The 19355-nt window shown below is 34.8% G+C and overlaps 1 protein-coding gene across 2 annotated transcripts; it reads left to right on the forward strand.

Moving 5' to 3' along the window:
- The first annotated feature begins 6568 nt into the window (after window positions 1-6568).
- On the forward strand, window positions 6569-18965 carry LOC127851331 (zinc finger protein 728-like). Of its 2 annotated transcripts, none has more exons than XM_052385037.1 (3): window positions 6569-6632; window positions 15290-15338; window positions 15589-18965. In XM_052385037.1, exon 3 carries the CDS (start codon window positions 15591-15593, stop codon window positions 17577-17579), a length of 1989 nt encoding a protein of 662 aa, XP_052240997.1. In that variant the 5' UTR covers window positions 6569-6632; window positions 15290-15338; window positions 15589-15590; the 3' UTR covers window positions 17580-18965. The 2 variants fall into 2 exon arrangements, with proteins under 2 accessions (XP_052240997.1, XP_052240998.1); XM_052385038.1 differs by having other exon boundaries at window positions 6573-6632; window positions 15560-18965.
- The last annotated feature ends 390 nt before the right edge of the window (window positions 18966-19355 follow it).

Genomic DNA, 19355 nt, shown 5'->3' on the forward strand with positions numbered 1-19355 from the left:
TAATTTAATTCTCAACTCTCGCTTAACTCAACGTTCAATGGGACGCGCATAGTTCTTTTTATAAATTATGTACAAATATAATATGCTGTACATTGTTGTTTATTTACTCAAGAAGTACCAGAAAGAAGCATTGTTATGTATAAAGCGCTTTACTTTTTCAAAATTCTACATTAAATAAAGAAATATCGTATTTTTTGGTTAAGTGTACGTGCTTGATATATATTCATAAAATAGCAGTTTTTTTTTAAACATTCGGTCTTTAACCTTTAATTTGATGCAAATGAAAAGAAGAACTGCCTTTTTTATTTTTATACTTAAATCAACATTTAACGAAGTCATTATTGACTAAATAAATATGTACATTTTTTCACTCCATTAAAATCGGCCCTTATAGTTTACTTTCATGTATATATAGAATAATTGAGTGCTTTTCGGTGATTCTATGCTGGCGCGATAGTGCTTTTCGGTTGCAAATAAAAATACTTTTGTGCGTGATCTTTACACTTAAATCAATATTTAACGAAGTGATTAATTACTTAATTAATACGTACATGTTTTCAATCCATTATAAACGGCACTTATGGCTTACTTTCATGAAAATATGAAGAAATTGAGTGCTTTTCGGTGATTCTGTGCTGTCGCGGGAGTGCTTTTCGGTCGTCACATGAAGTGCTTTTCGGTCGGTATATTGCCGATATTTATCCAATATGGGGCATTAATACATCATAATAAACACAAGGTAGTATAGATATGCATGAAATATAACCATTTTTATCTAATTTAGTCCATTAACACACAATAGAAACGCATTTTTGCATATATATTGCGAGAAATCGAGTGCTTTTCGGTCTTCACATGAAGTGCTTTTCGGTCGGTATATTGCCGATATTTATCCAATTTTGGGCATTAATACATCATAATAAACACAAGGTAGTATAAATATGCATGAAATATAACCATTTATAACTAATTTAGTCCGTTTACACACAATAGAAACGCAAGTTTTCATATATATAGCGAGAAATTGAGTGCTTTTCGGTCGTCACATGAAGTGCTTTTCGGGCGGTATATTGCCGATATTTATCCAATTTTGGGCATTAATACATCATAATAAACAAAAGGTAGTATAAGTATGCATAAAATATAACCATTTATAACTCATTTAATCCGTTACTCACACAATAGAAACGCAATTTTTCATTTATATACAAGAAATTGATTGCTTTTCGGTCTTGACATGAATTGCTATTCGGTCGGTATATTGCCGATATTAATCCAATTTTGGGCAAAATGTAGTATAGACATACATTCATATAACCATTAATAACTAATTAAACCCGTTAACACACGCTAGAAACGATATATTGCATATATAGAGAGAGAAATTGAGTGCCTTTCGGTGCTTTTCGGTGATTGTATGGACCGACTTAAATACCAATAGAGCGTGACACAAACACAGCACAATTGTTTATTTCGGCAAACATTTTGATATTATTTGCTTTTAAACATAGCTTTTAATGACTATTGATAGATGAATAATGTTATACTATTATTTGTAATTTCAAAACATGTTAATTGGTGATTTTATTCACGTTCTATAAATACATCAGTTATTCTTATTAACCTGATGCCTGTTGTCTGCTACTGTTACAATACGACGCTTAAAAATGTGGATTGCATAAAGTTAAAGGTCACATTCCGTGTGCACTATATTACTTGTAATAATGCATTATAAATATGTCAAGCATGTTCACTTTAACAAATACGATACTTCTTTATGTAATGTAGAATTTTGCAAAGGTAAAGCGCTATATATATGACAATGTTTTATTTTTTCTTGTTGATTAAAAACAAAAACAAAATATAACAATACATATCATATGTGTACATACTTTTTTAAACCAATATAATGAATCACGTGATGTTTTTATAATTTTGTTAAGCGTGCGTGATATTGAACGTAGATTTAAGCGAGTTATGCGATTTAAAAACTGATACCACTCAGCTTGATTTACAATTCATGTTCCAACGCGCCAATGTATTTAATTAATAATTTTTTGCGCTTGTAAGTTGCCTGATATAGTTGGCGATATGGTGGAATGTGACAATAAAAGATGCAAAATGAATAGATGGTTTCACAAAAGATGTGTTGGGTACACAATGACAAACCAAGATGAAAAATGGTTGTGTCCATACTGCACATGGTAATTTGAGATGAACAAGCACTGAGATAAAGGTATGTGATTATGGTACAACAATTATATCTTAATGTTTATAAATATGATATCTATTTAGATATAATGTAATGATATCCTCCAGTACAGTTACTTTTATGGTGTCATTTCCATTATAACAAATTAATCTATCTCGTCCAATAAAATGCAATTTATGCCTTCGACATCCAGCCCCGGAAAAAGGGGGGGGGGATAACTTCCTATATACGGGTATATAGGGATGTGCCGAAAATACGGGGTGAGTTTTTCGACTAAAATTACTGATATGGGTATGGTTTTGAGAATCTAAGTATAGATATGTGTATTGAAATCCGAACTTTGCTTGTATTTAAATGCATATATATTTGAAAGTATTTTAAGTATCAAAATGGGTTTGATAAATTTCATACTGGATTTACAAATAGACAGATAATTCAATAAGTATACTGGACAAATCGTCATTGATTGCATTGGACTCCGAATATACAACGAAAAAAAGTCTAAAGGTATATTTACAATGATATGCACAACCATTTTTGTACTTCAGTCACTTTTTCGCAATTTAATTTAAACCACACCATTATTGATAACGTTTGTTTCGAACGCTAACCATTCTGACCATTTTTTTACAAACCCGCGATCACGTAGAAGCGAGTTATTTTATGCCTATGGAAGTTTTCTAGTATGCATGACAAACACAAGATCCAAAATGCGTTTTGGGCTCGTTCGAATTTTTAACAAATATTTTACTGTTAACTAAAATGCCACGTCCGACTTGTCATTAAAATCCAGAGAGTCAAACGAAATGCACATCCACATTATGCTCTCTTTCAATTTATCTTACATTTTTTTAACCACATACACATGTCTGCTCTTTTTTTAATCTTATCGAAGTTTACAATAATGCATGACAAACAAACAATCCTAAATACGTTTTGCATTTGATGATGCTTTGAATAAATAATTAACTGTTAAAAACAAACCACGTTCATATGTCGTCGCTAATTCTATCGAAAATGCGTTTAAACTATGTGTCGTATTCTGAGAAAACTGGGCATAATGCATGTGCGTACAGTGTCGTCCCAGATTAGCCTGTGCAGTTCGCACAGGCTTATGAGGGACGACACTTTCCGCCTTAATGGTATCTTTGCTAAGAAGAGACTTCATTTAAACGAAAAATGTCATAACAGCGAAGAGTGTCGACCCTGTTTAGCCTGTGTGGACTGTATGTTAAATATTTTGAGGTTAAACTAGTTTTTTTCGTCACTGAAATGACCACACACGATATACGTCACAAATCTCCTAATTTAAATGTAAAGCTACAAGGCAATGCAAAATTAATAAAACATTATCTTATGAAAATGAATGAAGATGTTTCGATTAAAGATTTATAAATTTACGGAAAAAGATTTTATGTTAGTCAATTGTGTTTTGCTATGAGCAGGGATGTGCGAATAACTGTAAACTTTTGCTGAGCAAGTCATTCATGCTATAATACAGAATTGCAGTTTACCTACATATTTTTCAAAAGGTCAGATAGCTTAATTGGTAGAGCAACCCAGGCCGGTATCATTAGATGGCTCATGGGTGGGTTCGGGTTCGAATCCCGATCTGAACTTCGTAGGTAAACTTGTGGTTGCAAGGCTGGAAACGGATAGTGTGACAATTTGTTTTCGGCGGGGTTTTGGGCTAACCGTTCAGTTCATCAGTTCGTCTAGTCACATGAAACCGTTTAATATGGCCTGTTTGTTGTTTAATTGCTGATTAACATATTTGACACAAATCGTGCAGTCCCGCTTTAACTCCTTATTTATGTTGGCTATATTGCACTTTACCGGTACGCTGCCATCATGGATTCCGAAATTTGCGCAACTTAACACTAATTATAAGGGCTTGGGTTATAGTGCGTACCGGTAAAGTGCAATTGCCCCGGACTGTTTAGTTGCTCTTATCCGCAGATGGTATTCGAACCATATATACTTCAGATGAGTGCAGACATAAGGTGATTTTATCTATTTTACAAACAGCAGCTTTTGTGCGATTTTAAAACAAAAAAGTTACTTAGTTACAAGGACTGTTATGTTGCTCTTATCTGCAGTTGGTTTTCGATCCATAAATGTTTCTTCCCGATTTGTGCAAAATAAGGGTTTATATGAACTACACGGTCGGCAAATTATCACCATTTTACAAACGGAAGCTTTTGTGGGCTTTTCAAACATTGCCTCGTGTGACCTTTTAAACTGCAAATATATCGTTCTAAATCATAAAACAATTTCAATGAAATGTACATGTAATTCTTTGGAAACGTTTTTCTAAGCAAGTTAATCATGCTATTCAACAGCATTGCAGTTTACCCATATATTTTTCAAAAGGTCAGAATAGCTTAATTGGTAGAGCAACCCAGGCCGGAATCATATCTTATTTAGATGGCTAATGGGTGGTTTCGGGTTCGAATCCCGATCTGACCTTCGTAGGTAAATTGTGGTTGCAAGGATGGCAACGAATAGGATGACAATCTGTTTTGGGCGGGGTTTTTGGGCTAACAGTTCAGTTCATTAGGTCACATGAAACCCTTTAATATGGCCCGTTTGTTGTTGAATTGCTGATTAAAGTAATAATTGAAAGTTCATTTCCTTACTTTTTAATAAAAGTCTTTACGAACTCCAGGTTCTTCTGCTAGAAGTGCCTTTAATGATTTAATTCAAATATTTTCTGTATATAAGTTGTGAGTTAGTTTCTTCACGGTGCGTATATTGTATATTGTCATCTAGATTTGCGTGTGTAAAAAAAACCGTTAAAACAGGCCGACTTTGTCCGCGATTTACAGGCCGACTACGACCCTGCCATACAATATTTTGATATGGTTAGAATCTGTAGAGGATCTTCTTTACAACGGTACCATTATAATTAATATCGGACGAATAATAATGCATTTATAACCATTTATATCGGTTCCGGGTTTTCTTTACGGCATTAGCGTGTGTAAAAAAAAACCGTTAAAACAGGCCGACTTTGTCCGCGATTTACAGGCCGACTACGATCCTGCCATAAAATATTTTCATATGGTTAGAAAATGTAGAGGATCTTCTTTACAACGGTACCATTATAATTAATATCGGACGAATAATAATGCATTTATAACCATTTATATCGGTTCCGGGTTTTCTTTACGGCATTTGCGTGTGTAAAAAAACCGTTAAAACAGGCCGACTTTGTCCGCGATTTACAGGCCGACTACGACCCTGCCATACAATATTTTGATATGGTTAGAATCTGTAGAGGATCTTCTTTACAACGGTACCATTATAATTAATATCGGACGAATAATAATGCATTTATAACCATTTATATCGGTTCCGGGTTTTCTTCTCGGCATTTGCGTGTGTAAAAAAAACCGTTAAAACAGGCCGACTTTGTCCGCGATTTACAGGCCGACTACGACCCTGCCATACAATATTTTGATATGGTTAGAATCTGTAGAGGATCTTCTTTACAACGGTACCATTATAATTAATATCGGACGAATAATAATGAAGTCATAACCATTTATATCGGTTCCGGGTTTTCTTCTCGGCATTTGCGTGTGTAAAAAAAAACGTTAAAACAGGCCGACTTTGTCCGCGATTTACAGGCCGACTACGACCCTGCCATAAAATATTTTGATATGGTTAGAATTTGTAGAGGATCTTCTTTACAACGGTACCATTATAATTAATATCGGACGAATAATAATGAAGTTATAACCATTTATATCGGATCCGGGTTTTCTTTTCGGCATTTGCGTGTGTAAAAAAAAACGTTAAAACAGGCCGACTTTGTCCGCGATTTACAGGCCGACTACGACCCTGCCATAAAATATTTTGATATGGTTAGAATCTGTAGAGGATCTTCTTTACAACGGTACCATTATAATTAATATCGGACGAATAATAATGAAGTTATAACCATTTATATCGGATCCGGGTTTTCTTTTCGGCATTTGCGTGTGTAAAAAAAAACGTTAAAACAGGCCGACTTTGTCCGCGATTTACAGGCCGACTACGACCCTGCCATAAAATATTTTGATATGGTTAGAATCTGTAGAGGATCTTCTTTACAACGGTACCATTATAATTAATATCGGACGAATAATAATGAAGTTATAACCATTTATATCGGATCCGGGTTTTACCATAAAGATTTCCGGATAGTTCCGGGTTTTATACCTCCCCTTATGCACTGCATGAATGCGTGAATTTACATATTCGATTCCAATATTTTTTTTTTGAAATTTCATCCTGAGATTGGCGAAAACCATATGTCCGTTTTGTTTTCCATGTAGACCGATTCGTCTTTAAAAAAACAAAACAAGTTTCCTCCCTTTGTTGTAAAGGCTTTGAATTGTCGAAGTCAATATTTTCTAATATTTTCAAACAGAGGGTAACGTCTCTGCGTTATTTTATTTTTTACGTCACTAAATCCTGATATTTTCTCAAAGATATTTGTTTGCATTCATGATATTTGTTTACATTCATATTAGTTTCTATTCCTCTCAAAAGGCTATTTAACAATCAGAGGTTGAGAAACTGTACGAAAATCGAAATGTTTTTTCTCTCAGCACGCTCAGAGAGCTTGAAGGTTGAACGTAGAACTTGCAATAATTCAACTCCAAGCTACTTACATACCCTCTGTTGCTTACCAAATGTACTCATAAAAGCTCAAAGCATTCGAGAACTTTAAGGCCTAAACAGTGTTAGGACAGAATTCTTGATTAACGTAAATACATCACCTTAAAAATTTAATGTCAATATGTTAATCAAAAATTAATCAACAGCAATAACTAACTCTAAACTTTGAAAAATAAATACATTAATTCCAATATGTAGTAAAAACAATGCTTGTGAATGTGTTAATGGTCAATTTTGTTTACGTAAATGTCAAGCTTCAGCCATTTTGTTTTGCCTCCCTTGACTCGGTATGACATCACATCATCAGGGCCCTCACTCCATTTTCGGGGAAGCATGACGCTACCCAAAGCAGGGGGAATTTGTGCGGCGTTTCCCTTTTTTTGGGGATTGTTTACTTACTCTCAAATTATTACATTTGTACATGTTTGCACTATATTCATTGCTTTTTTTCATTATTTAGTATGTTTGACAAGATTGACTTAAAATAGAATTGAGATATAATAATTATGAGACACATCTATTTAAAAAAGAAAAAAAAAATTTAGGGGGAATTTTTTCCCCCAAAAAGGGAAAAAAGTAATCTTTTCAGGTGGGGGAATGCGGCCGAATTTCGGCCGTGAATTTGACAAATTTGATTGAGGGCCCAGATCATACAATAATTTTTGGTAAGGTTCAGCCATTAGACCTTATTAACTTATTGTAAACAGTTAACATCGGTTTCTGATGCAAATGTAAAAAAAGAAAGTCCAACACGTTATAACACAATTTTTTTTCATATTTTAAGTGTTCATTTCATTGAAAAATTCACTATTCTTTAGTGGACAGAAGATTTCCTCCTGTCTCATGACCACTCTGACATTGGTTAGGTAGTTTAAATGGGTCCAATGCAAGCAAGGTTTTCCATTTGTTACACCATCACACTGGGCCTATTTAGTGACGATGACTGAACTGGCTACAGATTCCTCCTGTGGTGTAAACAAATAGCAAATACAGCATATATCTTCAAAAAAAATAAAATAAAAAGAGCTTAATTTTCAATGTCTAAGAAACACACCATTATACTTGTTGAGCTTCATTCTTTTGTTTTCTACCAAGACTAGACACAGACATTGTTTAAAACGGCAATTAGAATAATATTAATACAATTAATGTTGTTTGCTAACACTATTTGGAAATGGTATGTCATATTGAAATATTCACAATATAATATGATATGCTAATAGTTTTGTGCATGGATCATACTTATTGGTATTAAGTTTATAAACACTAAACAGCTTTTCATTTTTCAGTATTGATAATTATGTGGATTAAATGTATAGTCACAAAGAATGATTGCTTTCTTATTTTTCTTAAAGCGAGATTATACGATTTTTATTTGTGTTAAATTGTAATATATTGATAAAAATATGTTACATAAGCACAAAATAGGCAAGAAAAATTATACATTGAAGAAGAATTTCATAAAATGCAGCAAAGACAAATTAGCGCCACGAGCCGATTGTGATGAAGATATTTGTTAAAATGATCCGTAAAACAGAATTGTGTCTGTGTGTCGTATGAACGAATCTGCACTAAAACTAAATTATGATTCACATCGTACATGCATGATATACATGTACATGCTGGCGAATTCGACTGTACAGCCTTTTTCGATTTCAGAATTAAATATCTGGCTTATTTCGCATTTTTTGACGCATGTTCTTCTTAACTTTTATTTTAATTTATATTGAAATATATGTATAATTTTATGTTGCTCAAAGTATAGATAAATAAGATCAAAATATATTGGAAATTGTTCATGGCCTACTGTTCAAAAATACATTAAATTAATGTCAACAAAAAGTAAAAAATGTATATATAATCTTGCCAAATAAATTAAAGAATCTCTCTGTTTAAGACAAAATGCTCTCGAAAACCTAACTGTTCTCTGATCATAATGTAATGTTAATGTTGTGTTCTTTGTTATATGTCTATGAAAATTGTTCAATAGAAATTGTATTTGTATATATTTATATGATTGTCTTTGCCAAGTTTTTTTGTATTTGTAAATGGCCAAAGGCAAATATTTTGCCGATTGCTAATAAACTGAAACTGAAACTATAATAAGTTAATAAATATTTGACAAAATCGTATAATCTCGCTTAAAATTTCGCAAATATCCAGCAAAGATGAATCTCAAATGACACAAGTTATCAGCGCTGTGTATTATTCCAGATGGTGTCATGTAGTTTATTGTTATTTGTGCGTTGAAATGTGTCTTATCAGCGTATATATCTCAAGTTGATTATGGTAGTCACAGTGTGGTATCAGATCATTATAAAATATACGACCTCCCCCAATCAAATCAACTTTGTATTATAAACAGATTGCTTTCAGACTAGGGCCTAACACCAAGGTACCACCCTGCCCCTTTTATCTACACCTGCCCTTATTTTAATTTTATGACATTATTATACCCCTCAAACAAAGTTTAAAGGGGTATATAGGAGTGAACTTGTCGGTCGGTCCGTATTAAGTGTCCGCACTCTAAATCAAGTTGTTTTCATCTGATCTTCATCAAACTTGGTCAGAAGTCGTATCAAGACGATGTCTAGGTCAAGTTCGAATGTGGGTCATGCCGGGTCAAAAACTAGGTCACGGGGTCTCTTAGTGCATTTTAAACATCACCATGTTGTTTGCTCTCTAATTCACATAGTTTTCATCCAATCTTCACCAAACTTGGTCAGAAGTTGTATCAAGATGATGTCTAAGTCAAGCTTGAATATAGGTCATGCCGGGTCAAAAACTAGGCCACGAGGTCACTTAGTGCGTTTTAAACCTCACCATGTTGTCCGCTCTCTAATTCAAGTAGTTTTCATCCATTCGATCTTCACCAAACTTGGTCACAAGTTTTATATAGATAATCTCTAGGACAAGTTTGAACATAGGCCATGTCAGGCCAAAAACTAGGTCACGGGGTCTTTTAGTGCGTTTTTTAACATTCAGCATGGTGTCTGCTCTCTAATTCAAGTAGTTTACTTCCGATCTTCACGAAGCTTGGTCAGAAGTTTTATCGAGATGATCTTAAGGCCAAGTTAGAACATGGGCCTTTGGGTCAAAAACTAGGTCAAGGGGTCACTTAGTGCGTTTTAAACATTGAGCATGGTGTCCGCTTTTTTTTGTGAAGACGACATGCAAAATGCTCAATGCGGCATGTGGGGGTATTTGTCACGTCTGTGACAAAGCTCTAGTTATAACGGAAGTTGTATTTGAAGTTTCAATTAATCCATTTACAATTCTATCAAGTATCCATTCTGTGTCGATGAACCGTACAACATAGTCATACATAAATTGTGTTTTGTTTCCGACATGTGCATTAAAAAAGAAAAATATATTTACCAATCCCTATTCCTTACACAATGGGCATCTTAAGCATCGATTCCTGGCTATCCGATTCAGATGCAGAAAAATCTGACTGACAATCACTAAATTCTCATACAATAGTAACATTGATGGTTCAACAGAAAATTCTGCATATTGACTATCATATTCCATTTTCATTTATTTTTCTTACAAAAGTTGCGAGAAATTTCACATCCAAACCCCTATTATGCCGGTTTGTTATTGCGGGCAAATGAACACAGGTCCAAACTACGCCAATACCAGTTTGAATGACAATGGCTAGTAGATCCGACTGTGTAAAAATGTGCAAGTTTGGCATATTTGTTCTTGCGAACAATACAGTCTTAGAATGAAAGCGAGGTGTGAAACGTTTTTCTATGCACTCAATTTGATAAATAAAGGGTTTTTAAGGGTTTTAAAAACCATGTCATTTCATCTTTAAAGCTTTACAATGATATTGAAAACTATGCTTAATTCAGTCAATTAATATACTTACAACTGTAACTCAGAAACTTTGATCTATAATGAAATAACTGCATGCAACAAACAACACCTAATTTTCTTTTTAGCTCACCTGAGCACAACGTGCTCATGGTGAGCTTTTGTTATCGCCTTTTGTCCGTCGTGCATTGTCCGTCCGTTGTCAACATTTGCCTTGTGAACACTCTAGAGGCCACATTTCTTGTCTGATCTTCATAAAACTTGGACAGAACATTTGTCCCATTGATACCTCGACTGAGTTCGAAACTGGGTCATGCTGGGTCAAAAACAAGGTCACTAGGTCAAAAATAACAAAAACCTTGTGAACACTGTAGAAGTCAAATTTGATGCCCTATCTTCATGTAGATTTGTCAAAATGTTTGTCTTAATGATATGTTGGTTGAGTTCAAAAATGGTTCTGGTTCGTTGAAAAACATGGCCGCCAGGGGGCGGTGCAGTATTCCCTATATTGCTATAGAGAAACCTTGTTAACACTCTTGAAGTCACAATTTTAGCCCAATCATCATGAAACTTAGTCAAAACATTGGTTTCATTGATATCTCGGATGAGTTCGAAAATTGTCCATGAACATGGCCGCCAGAGGGCGGGGCAATTTTCTCAATATGCATATGTAGTGAAAACATGTGAACACTCTCGAAGTCACATTTTTGGTCCAATCTTCATGAAATTTGGTCAGAACATTTGTTTCCTAGATTGGACGGTTGAGTTTGAAAATGGTTCGAATCAGTAAAAAACATGGCCGCTAGTGGGGGTCTTTTTCCTTATATTTATCTAGTATAAAAGCTTGTAAACACTCTAGAAGTCACTTTTTGCCTAATCATCATGAAATTAGGTCAAAACATTGGCTATGTGGATATATTGGATGAGTTTGAAAATAGTCGTGAGCATTTGAAAAACATGGCTGAAAGGGGGTGGGGCAGTTTTCTCTATAATAGTGAAAACATGTGAACAGTTTATAAGACACATTTTTGCCCAATCTATATGAAATTTGGTCAGAACATTTGTTTCCTCGATACGACGATTGAGTTCAAAAATGGTTCGGATCGGTAAAAAAACATGGCCGCCAGGGGGGGTCTTTTTCCTTATATTTGTATAGTAAAAAAGCGTGTGAACACTCTAGAAGTCACATTTTTTTGTCCAATAATCATGAAACTTGGTCAGAACATTGATTTTATGGATATTTTGTTATGATATCTAGGCCGAGTTCCTTTATGGTTGTGGTCTGTTGAAAAACATGACTTTAAATTGCTTTATAGTGTAACCTTGTGTACACTCAACTATGAAATTACCGATGTACACATTGAATGAAATTCATGCATATTATGATATTCATGATCTCCATGCAGTCATCTGAATATTAATTCTGCCGATAAGATATAAAGTTAAATTGCATTTTTTTTTCGTTCCTTTCTGAAGAGGATTATTATGTTTATGATTGGTTGGGGATGAAGTGCAACAAACATATTTTTGCCATCTTAAAACCCTTTATTAAATATTCTCAAAATTTCAAGTAGTAATATTGATATCACAGAAAATTACTTAGGTGAGAAACAACTGTATATAACTTGAATTCTGTTTGACCTCCAATCATGAATGCATGGCTTGTCAGGAATGCACTCTTATTTCTCCATTGATCCCATTCATCCACCTGCTTATCAGCGACTAATTAATTCTCTATTGACTGTGCCTGAATTGTTAATTTGATGTAACAGGCTTGCAGCTTAAAAGCCCTTAGTCCACGAAATAGGCCCCAGCTGGGAACTCACATCAAAGACCTTCAAACTTATAAGAGTGGAACACAAATTGTTATGGCACACAGCTTATGAATGTTACAGTCAGGTCCGTAGTTTTGGTGTGATTATCAAAGATTCGTGTTTTTAATAAGGTTGATTGTTGTTTTAAATGGAAATATCATTGCAAGGTGAGTCTGAAAATAGTTCCAGTTTGTTTAAAAGCAAGGCCCTGAGGTGGGTTGCAGATTTCTTTTTATTGCTATAGTGAAACATTGTGAACTCTCTATTTTAGTCACATTTTAGTTCAATCTTAATTAAACATGCTGAGGACATATGTTCCTATAATTTCTTGATTTACTTTGAAAATGGCTCCGGTGCTCTGAAGAGCATGGTTTCCAGGGGCGAGCGAATTTCTTCTTGTAAACCTTATGATGATATTTATGTTTCATGAAGTACTTTTATTATTTTGAACTCCACCTTCCCAGAATAGTTTAGTTCCTTTGGGTCTCAGGTGAGCGCCTTAGGGCCCATGGCCCTCTTGTTTTTTTTTAATTTATGGACACAATGGGCATTAGGCATTATTACACATCAAAGTTGATTTTACATGTTTAACATGATTATTAGCTCGTCGTTTTTGGAGAAAACCCGAGGTATTGTCATAGCCGTGTCGTCCGCCGTCCCCGTCATTCTAAAACCTTAACATTTTGTTAAGGTTTAGAACATTGGCTCTCAAATCAAATCGCTTCGGACCTACAAGTTTGAAACTTCATATGTAGATGCACCTTGATGAGTTTTACACGCCACACCCAGTTTTGGGTCACTAGGTCAAAGGTCAAGGTCACTGTGACCTTTTAAAAAAAAAATTCTGACAAGCTTTCATTTATTCAAAACTGCACCCATGGCCAAGCGTGGCACCCGTTATGCGGTGCTCTTGTTAAAGTAAAACTGCTTTATTACAAGATAAATTAACTAACATGTAAATTGAATCTTGCAATCCAATCAATTAATGTGTGCAGTATACAACACTTTACACCAATCTCCTTGACAAACATTAAAGTAAAACTGATTAATTAACATACCAAGTCACTTTAATTGAATAATGTTCGGCAATTAATTAACATACATTGTATATAACACCTTTCACCAGCTCTTACAAACAGACATATTACCCTTGAAATACACTGACCTTAAGTGTGAAAGAGACGTTTATTGTGACAACCGTGTATTCAGATAACTAAAAAAAATACATCATCTCTATGATTTTATACTTATAAACTAAAGGGGGGGGGGATTACACGTGCGAGTTTACCAAAAATTACAAGTTGACCACTGTGCGAGTACTGGTACGCGTTGACCGGAACCCTTTTCTTCTGCATGGCTTTGTGAGCCTTACTCGCGCAGCTGTAGTGCTTTTATGCTTTAAGCTTTTATAAGCACGTACATACAATGACCGTCATTGTCAGTGGCTAGGAGTGGGATTATTGCAACTACCAATGTATCATTTACCGGTAGTTTAGAAAGCACAAAAACACAGTAAATAGACTGTATACCAGCAGCCAAGAGATTTATCTTTTAGAAAATAATTGTGTTTACTGCAGCAAGCATTTTGCAGTTGTGTTCACAGGAATGGTGAGGGGATGGTATATGAATTTGTATTTTGACCAAAATGCCAAAATATACTATCAGTAGTAGTTACAAAAATCTCACTGCCAAAATTTTTATTTTCTGCAAGCCATCAATCCGTAAATACAAGTCACAATAATAAACACTGCAATAAAAAAATAACAATGACTTAAGTCTCATGGACGCCTTCCGTTATCTACAAAGAAATACATTTTAAAAGGCTGTTGCTTAATAGGTGATTTTCAGCTTAAATTGCTATCAATATAAACTTATGGCTTATGTTGAAAGAATGATTGTGGTTTATGGGAAAAAATGGGGAAAAAAATGTTCGTAGCTAGCAAAAGTAAATGATACTAGATTGTGAACACTGCTGAGTGGTGAAGATGTTAGCATATTGATGATATGGTCCTATGCAGAATACGGATTCAGCATCGGGAGAATTTTTTATACAAATTAAAGTATCTGCTTATGGGAATGAAGCTTTTATTTAAACATGATGCTTCTAGATATGATCTAGAAGAAAATTTATTGACGTTAAATTTTGTGTTAAAAGCCCGAAAACTAAGCCCTGCATGAAGAATAGGTCCCAGATCACTTGCACAAATATTGATGAATGCATAGGAGAATCAAACTGATTTTAGAATTAAACTTTTTTTATCAGTCAATATACAGGTGTTCGTCATTTTTCTGTATGACTATTAAACAGCTGATTTAATTCCAACACATGTAGGCTCCAGATTGTTGATAATTATCCAACAACAAACTATATATAGAAAATACGTGTGTTACTGTGTAATCTTAGTGCAGAGAATTGCTGTGTGCAGTAAAAATGTAAAAATCTCTGCTTGATCGACAAGGCCCAGAGGTTTGGTACTTGGTTTGTCACATCATGTTATGCACTCTTTCACGTTTGTTTAAACCCTCCTCCTGGGGTGAAACAGAAAAAAATATATATCAGGCTGTTGCCCAGGTGATTTTAGCACAGCGAGTCCCCGGTGCCTGGACTTTAAAATCCATTTTGCCGAGGCGCTTGAATTATCCAATCATGTTGACGCGACACTTGAAAATTTTACATATATAAAATATGTCACTGTCAAGAGATAAAAGAAATGAATCATTTTTATACATTTGGCATGGCAATCAAAGATAATGATTTTTCTCTCTGTTTCAGAAACTAAATCCAAGATGTGCATTGTGACCACTCTTAGCTAATATAAAAGGTAACACTAAAAAAAAAACAGTCAAATATTTGAGAAAAATTAAATAAATTCTGCTTTTCGAAATAAAAATAATTACAAAAGTTATATAAACAAATATGTGGATCCAGTAACATTTTATTAAATTGACGTAACAAATATAAATTTGTATCTTCATAAAACATCAATTTCAAAGAATTGCTTTCTGCAAGTTAATACTGATGATTAATTTTATCACTCTCTAGATTTCTCATACGAGATCCTGCTTTTGCAGCAATGTCAGCTGATCAAGAAACCCAAGTTGATATTGGAAGTGACAGTGTAAACAAGTCCGTGGTGTTTTTCAAATGGGGGACACAGAACGCTCCTTTCCATTGCCAAACTTGTAACCAGCCTTTTCAAAGTGCCGATTTGTTGAAATGGCACGTATCCAAGCAACACAGCGGTTCAGTCTCAAATGTAAAGAACACATGCTCTGTGTGTAGCTCGAGCTTTCCAACGCCTTGGTCGCTACAGCAACATGAGACAACGCACAGGTTGGTGGAAAAGTGTCAATACTGTGGTGTTGTCTTTGTAAATAAGGCTCGACTTGATGAACATATAAAAGGTCACACAAATTTGATGAAATGTCCCAAGTGTCCGCAGAAATTTTTGTATCAAAACCGGTTAGACTTGCACATGCTTACACATCAGTCAAAATCGAATTTTGAGTGCAAAATTTGTTCTAAGAAATTTGTCCGACAAGAAACGCTTGAGAAGCACTTATTGATCCACAACAAGAAAGATGCCAAGGATAAAAAGAAATTCACCTGTGCAGTATGCTTCAAAGGGTTTCCTACATTGCTTTTACTGAAAGAGCATTCAAAAAATGTACATGGGTATAAGGATGCCAGACGAAAGTGTGAGATTTGCGGAAAGATTGTCCAGTATTCAGGCATGACAAGGCATAAGAAAACCCATTTTGATCAACGAGACTACCAATGCGTTATTTGCGACAGGAAATTTTTCCAAAGTGAACATCTTGTAGCACACCTAACAACACACAGTGATGATAAAAACTTTGTGTGCAGTGTTTGTGGCGAGAGTTTTAAGGGTAAAAGAAGTCTCCAGAGGCATTCCAACATTCATTGGCTCGGGAACTTTGGCTTTGCCAGTGCTCCAACTGTAAACAGCCAGGTTAGCACACCTAGTGCAAATAGTAGTGGCTCCAACTTTCAGTGTATGGTTTGCAAGGATGTGGACTTCGAAGAGGAAAAGCTTTTGATTAAGCATATCAGAGAGCGTCACATCATCAGGCATGTTACCGAGAAGAAAAAAGCCCAGGTCAAAGTCCCTGACTACAAATATCAGTGCATAGTGTGCAAGAAATTGTTGACCGAGAGATCTCTATCGAGGCATATTTTAAGTCATGAACATATTGGGGATAAATTGAATGGAGGAAAAAATGCATATATTTTGCTTGATAAAAATTCTGATGCTACTTTGTATAATTCTAAAGTGCATAATGGTGATGATATGTCCAACGAAGACATGGCAGTGGAAAATTCTGAGGAAAGATATGCAAATTCAGAAGAAATTAATGAGGCATTGATACATAGTTATGGAACACTAGAAAGTAGTAAATCAATGTTAATAGAAGATGGAACATGTAATGGGAAGTATTTTGTTCAAAATGGAACTTTGTGTAAAGGAACTAGTTTGGGAGCGTCACAGAATTTTGAAAATGGTCTTACAGCAGCACCTGTAAATTCTGAAATCAAGCATTGTGTTGAAGATTCTGATATTGGACATTGTGGTAATGAGGGAAACCTGTATGAAACGATTCCAACTATTATTCAGGGTAATAAAGATGCCAGTCAAGTTTATATAATGTCCAATTATGATGATATGTCCAATGGAGACATGGCACTGGAAAATGCTGAGGAACGTTGTGCAAATTCAGGAGAAAACAATGAGGCATCGGTCAACAATTTCGGAACACTAGAAAACAGTAAATCAATGTTCATTGAAGAGGTATCAAGTTATGGGATTGACTTTAGTGAAAATGAAAGTTTGTGTAAAGGAACTAGTTTGGAAGCATCACAGATTTCTGATAATGGTACAGCAGCAGTTGCAAATCTTGAAATCAAAGATTGCGTTGAAGAGCCTGAAGTTGAACAGTGTGGTAATCATGGAAACCTGCATGAAACAATGCCGATTAATGTTCAGGTTAATGAAGATGATTGTCAAGTAATTATTATGGCCAATGATCTTTCATGGTTTTAATTGACTTTTTAGCATTTAACTGGATTGTAAAATAATTGCAAAGCATTTCATTTATAGTTGCTTTATACAAAAATAAGTCTACTGTGATATGAGCTGCAGTAAATGAATATATGATTAGTACAGTACTATCTGAAGGTGTTAGAAGACCTTCGACTCTGATTTAAAGTTCTTTTTTTATCGTTAAATTCGTGATTTTTAAATTACGGACTCAAAATCTTATTGTATTTCCTGATCATAGACTTTAGACAGTACAAATTTGATACTTGAAGAAAAAGATCACTTCAACTATAAGAACAATACATCAATAATGTTCAATAATGTTGGAAAATGCGTTTTCATTGATAATATTAATAGTATAATGATAAACAAGACATAAATATTAATCACACTTTCAATGATGTGAAGGAATGTATAAACAAACATTGACTGTGAACTGTTAACATTGAATTGACTTGTGATGTTTAAGAGGTGGAGGAACATATGTATTTAACTATATATTTATGCCCCATTACCATTGGTAATGGGGGCTATATAGGAGTCACTTTGTCGGTCGGTCAGTCTGTCTGTCTGTCCCGAATTTTCATCCGATCTTCACCAAACTTGGTCACAAGTTGTATCTAGATGATGTATAGGTCAAGTTTAAATATGGGTAATGCTGTGTCAAAAACTAGGTCACAGGGTCTCTTAGTTTGTTTTAAACCGAAAGTTTGTCCCGACCATTACTATGTCATTTATCGTTAGATTTTAAAATAACTTGGTACATTTGTTCACCATCATGGGACGGTGTGTAGTGTGACAAAAGTACGTCAACTTCTCAAAGATCAAGGTCACACTTGGAGTTCAAAGGTCAAATGCATGTCCGGGCCATAACTTTATCATTTATTGTGAGATTTAAAAATCATGTGGCAAATTTGTTCACCATCATTGGACGGTGTATCGCGCGAAAGAATTTCGTCGATATCTCCAAGGTCAAGGTCACACTTTGTGTTCAAAGAAAGGTCAAATGCATGTCTGGGCCATAACTTTATTATTTATTGTGAGATTTTAAAATCATTTGGAAAATTTGTTCACCATCATTGCACAGTATGTCACGCAAGAGAATTACGTCGATATCTCCAAGGTCAAGGTCACACTTTGAGTTCAAAGATCAAAAATGGCCATAAATGAGCTTGTCCGGGCAATAACTATGTCATTCATTGTGAGATTTTAAAATCATTTGGCACATTTGCTCACCATCATTGGACAGTGTGTCGCGCGAAAGAATTACGTTGATATCTCCAAGGTCAAGGTCACACTTTAAGTTCAAAAGTCAAAAATGGCCATAAATGAGCTTGTCCAGGCCATAACTATGTTGTTCATTTTGAGACTTTAAAATCATTTGGCAGATTTTTTTCAGCATCATTGGCCGGTGTGTTGCTCGAAAGAATTACGTTGATATCACCAAGGTCAAGGTCAAACTTTGAGCTCAAAGGTCAAAAATGGCCATAAATGAGCTTGTCAGGGCCATAGTTATGTCATTCATTGTGAGATTTTAAAATCATTTGGCACATTTGTTCACCATTATTGGATGGTGTGTCGCGTGAAAGAATTACGTCGATATCTCTAAGGTAAAGGTCACAATGTGAGTTCAAAGGTCAAAAATTGCCGTAAATGATCTTGTCCGGGCCATAAATATGTCATTCATTGTGAGATTTTAAAATTACATGGTACATTTGTTCACAATCATTGGACAATGCGTCATGCGAAAAAATTACATCGATATCTTCAAGGTCAAGG

This window comes from Dreissena polymorpha, chromosome 11 (genome assembly GCF_020536995.1).
Source record: "Dreissena polymorpha isolate Duluth1 chromosome 11, UMN_Dpol_1.0, whole genome shotgun sequence".
NCBI classification, from domain to species: Eukaryota; Metazoa; Mollusca; class Bivalvia; order Myida; family Dreissenidae; genus Dreissena; species Dreissena polymorpha.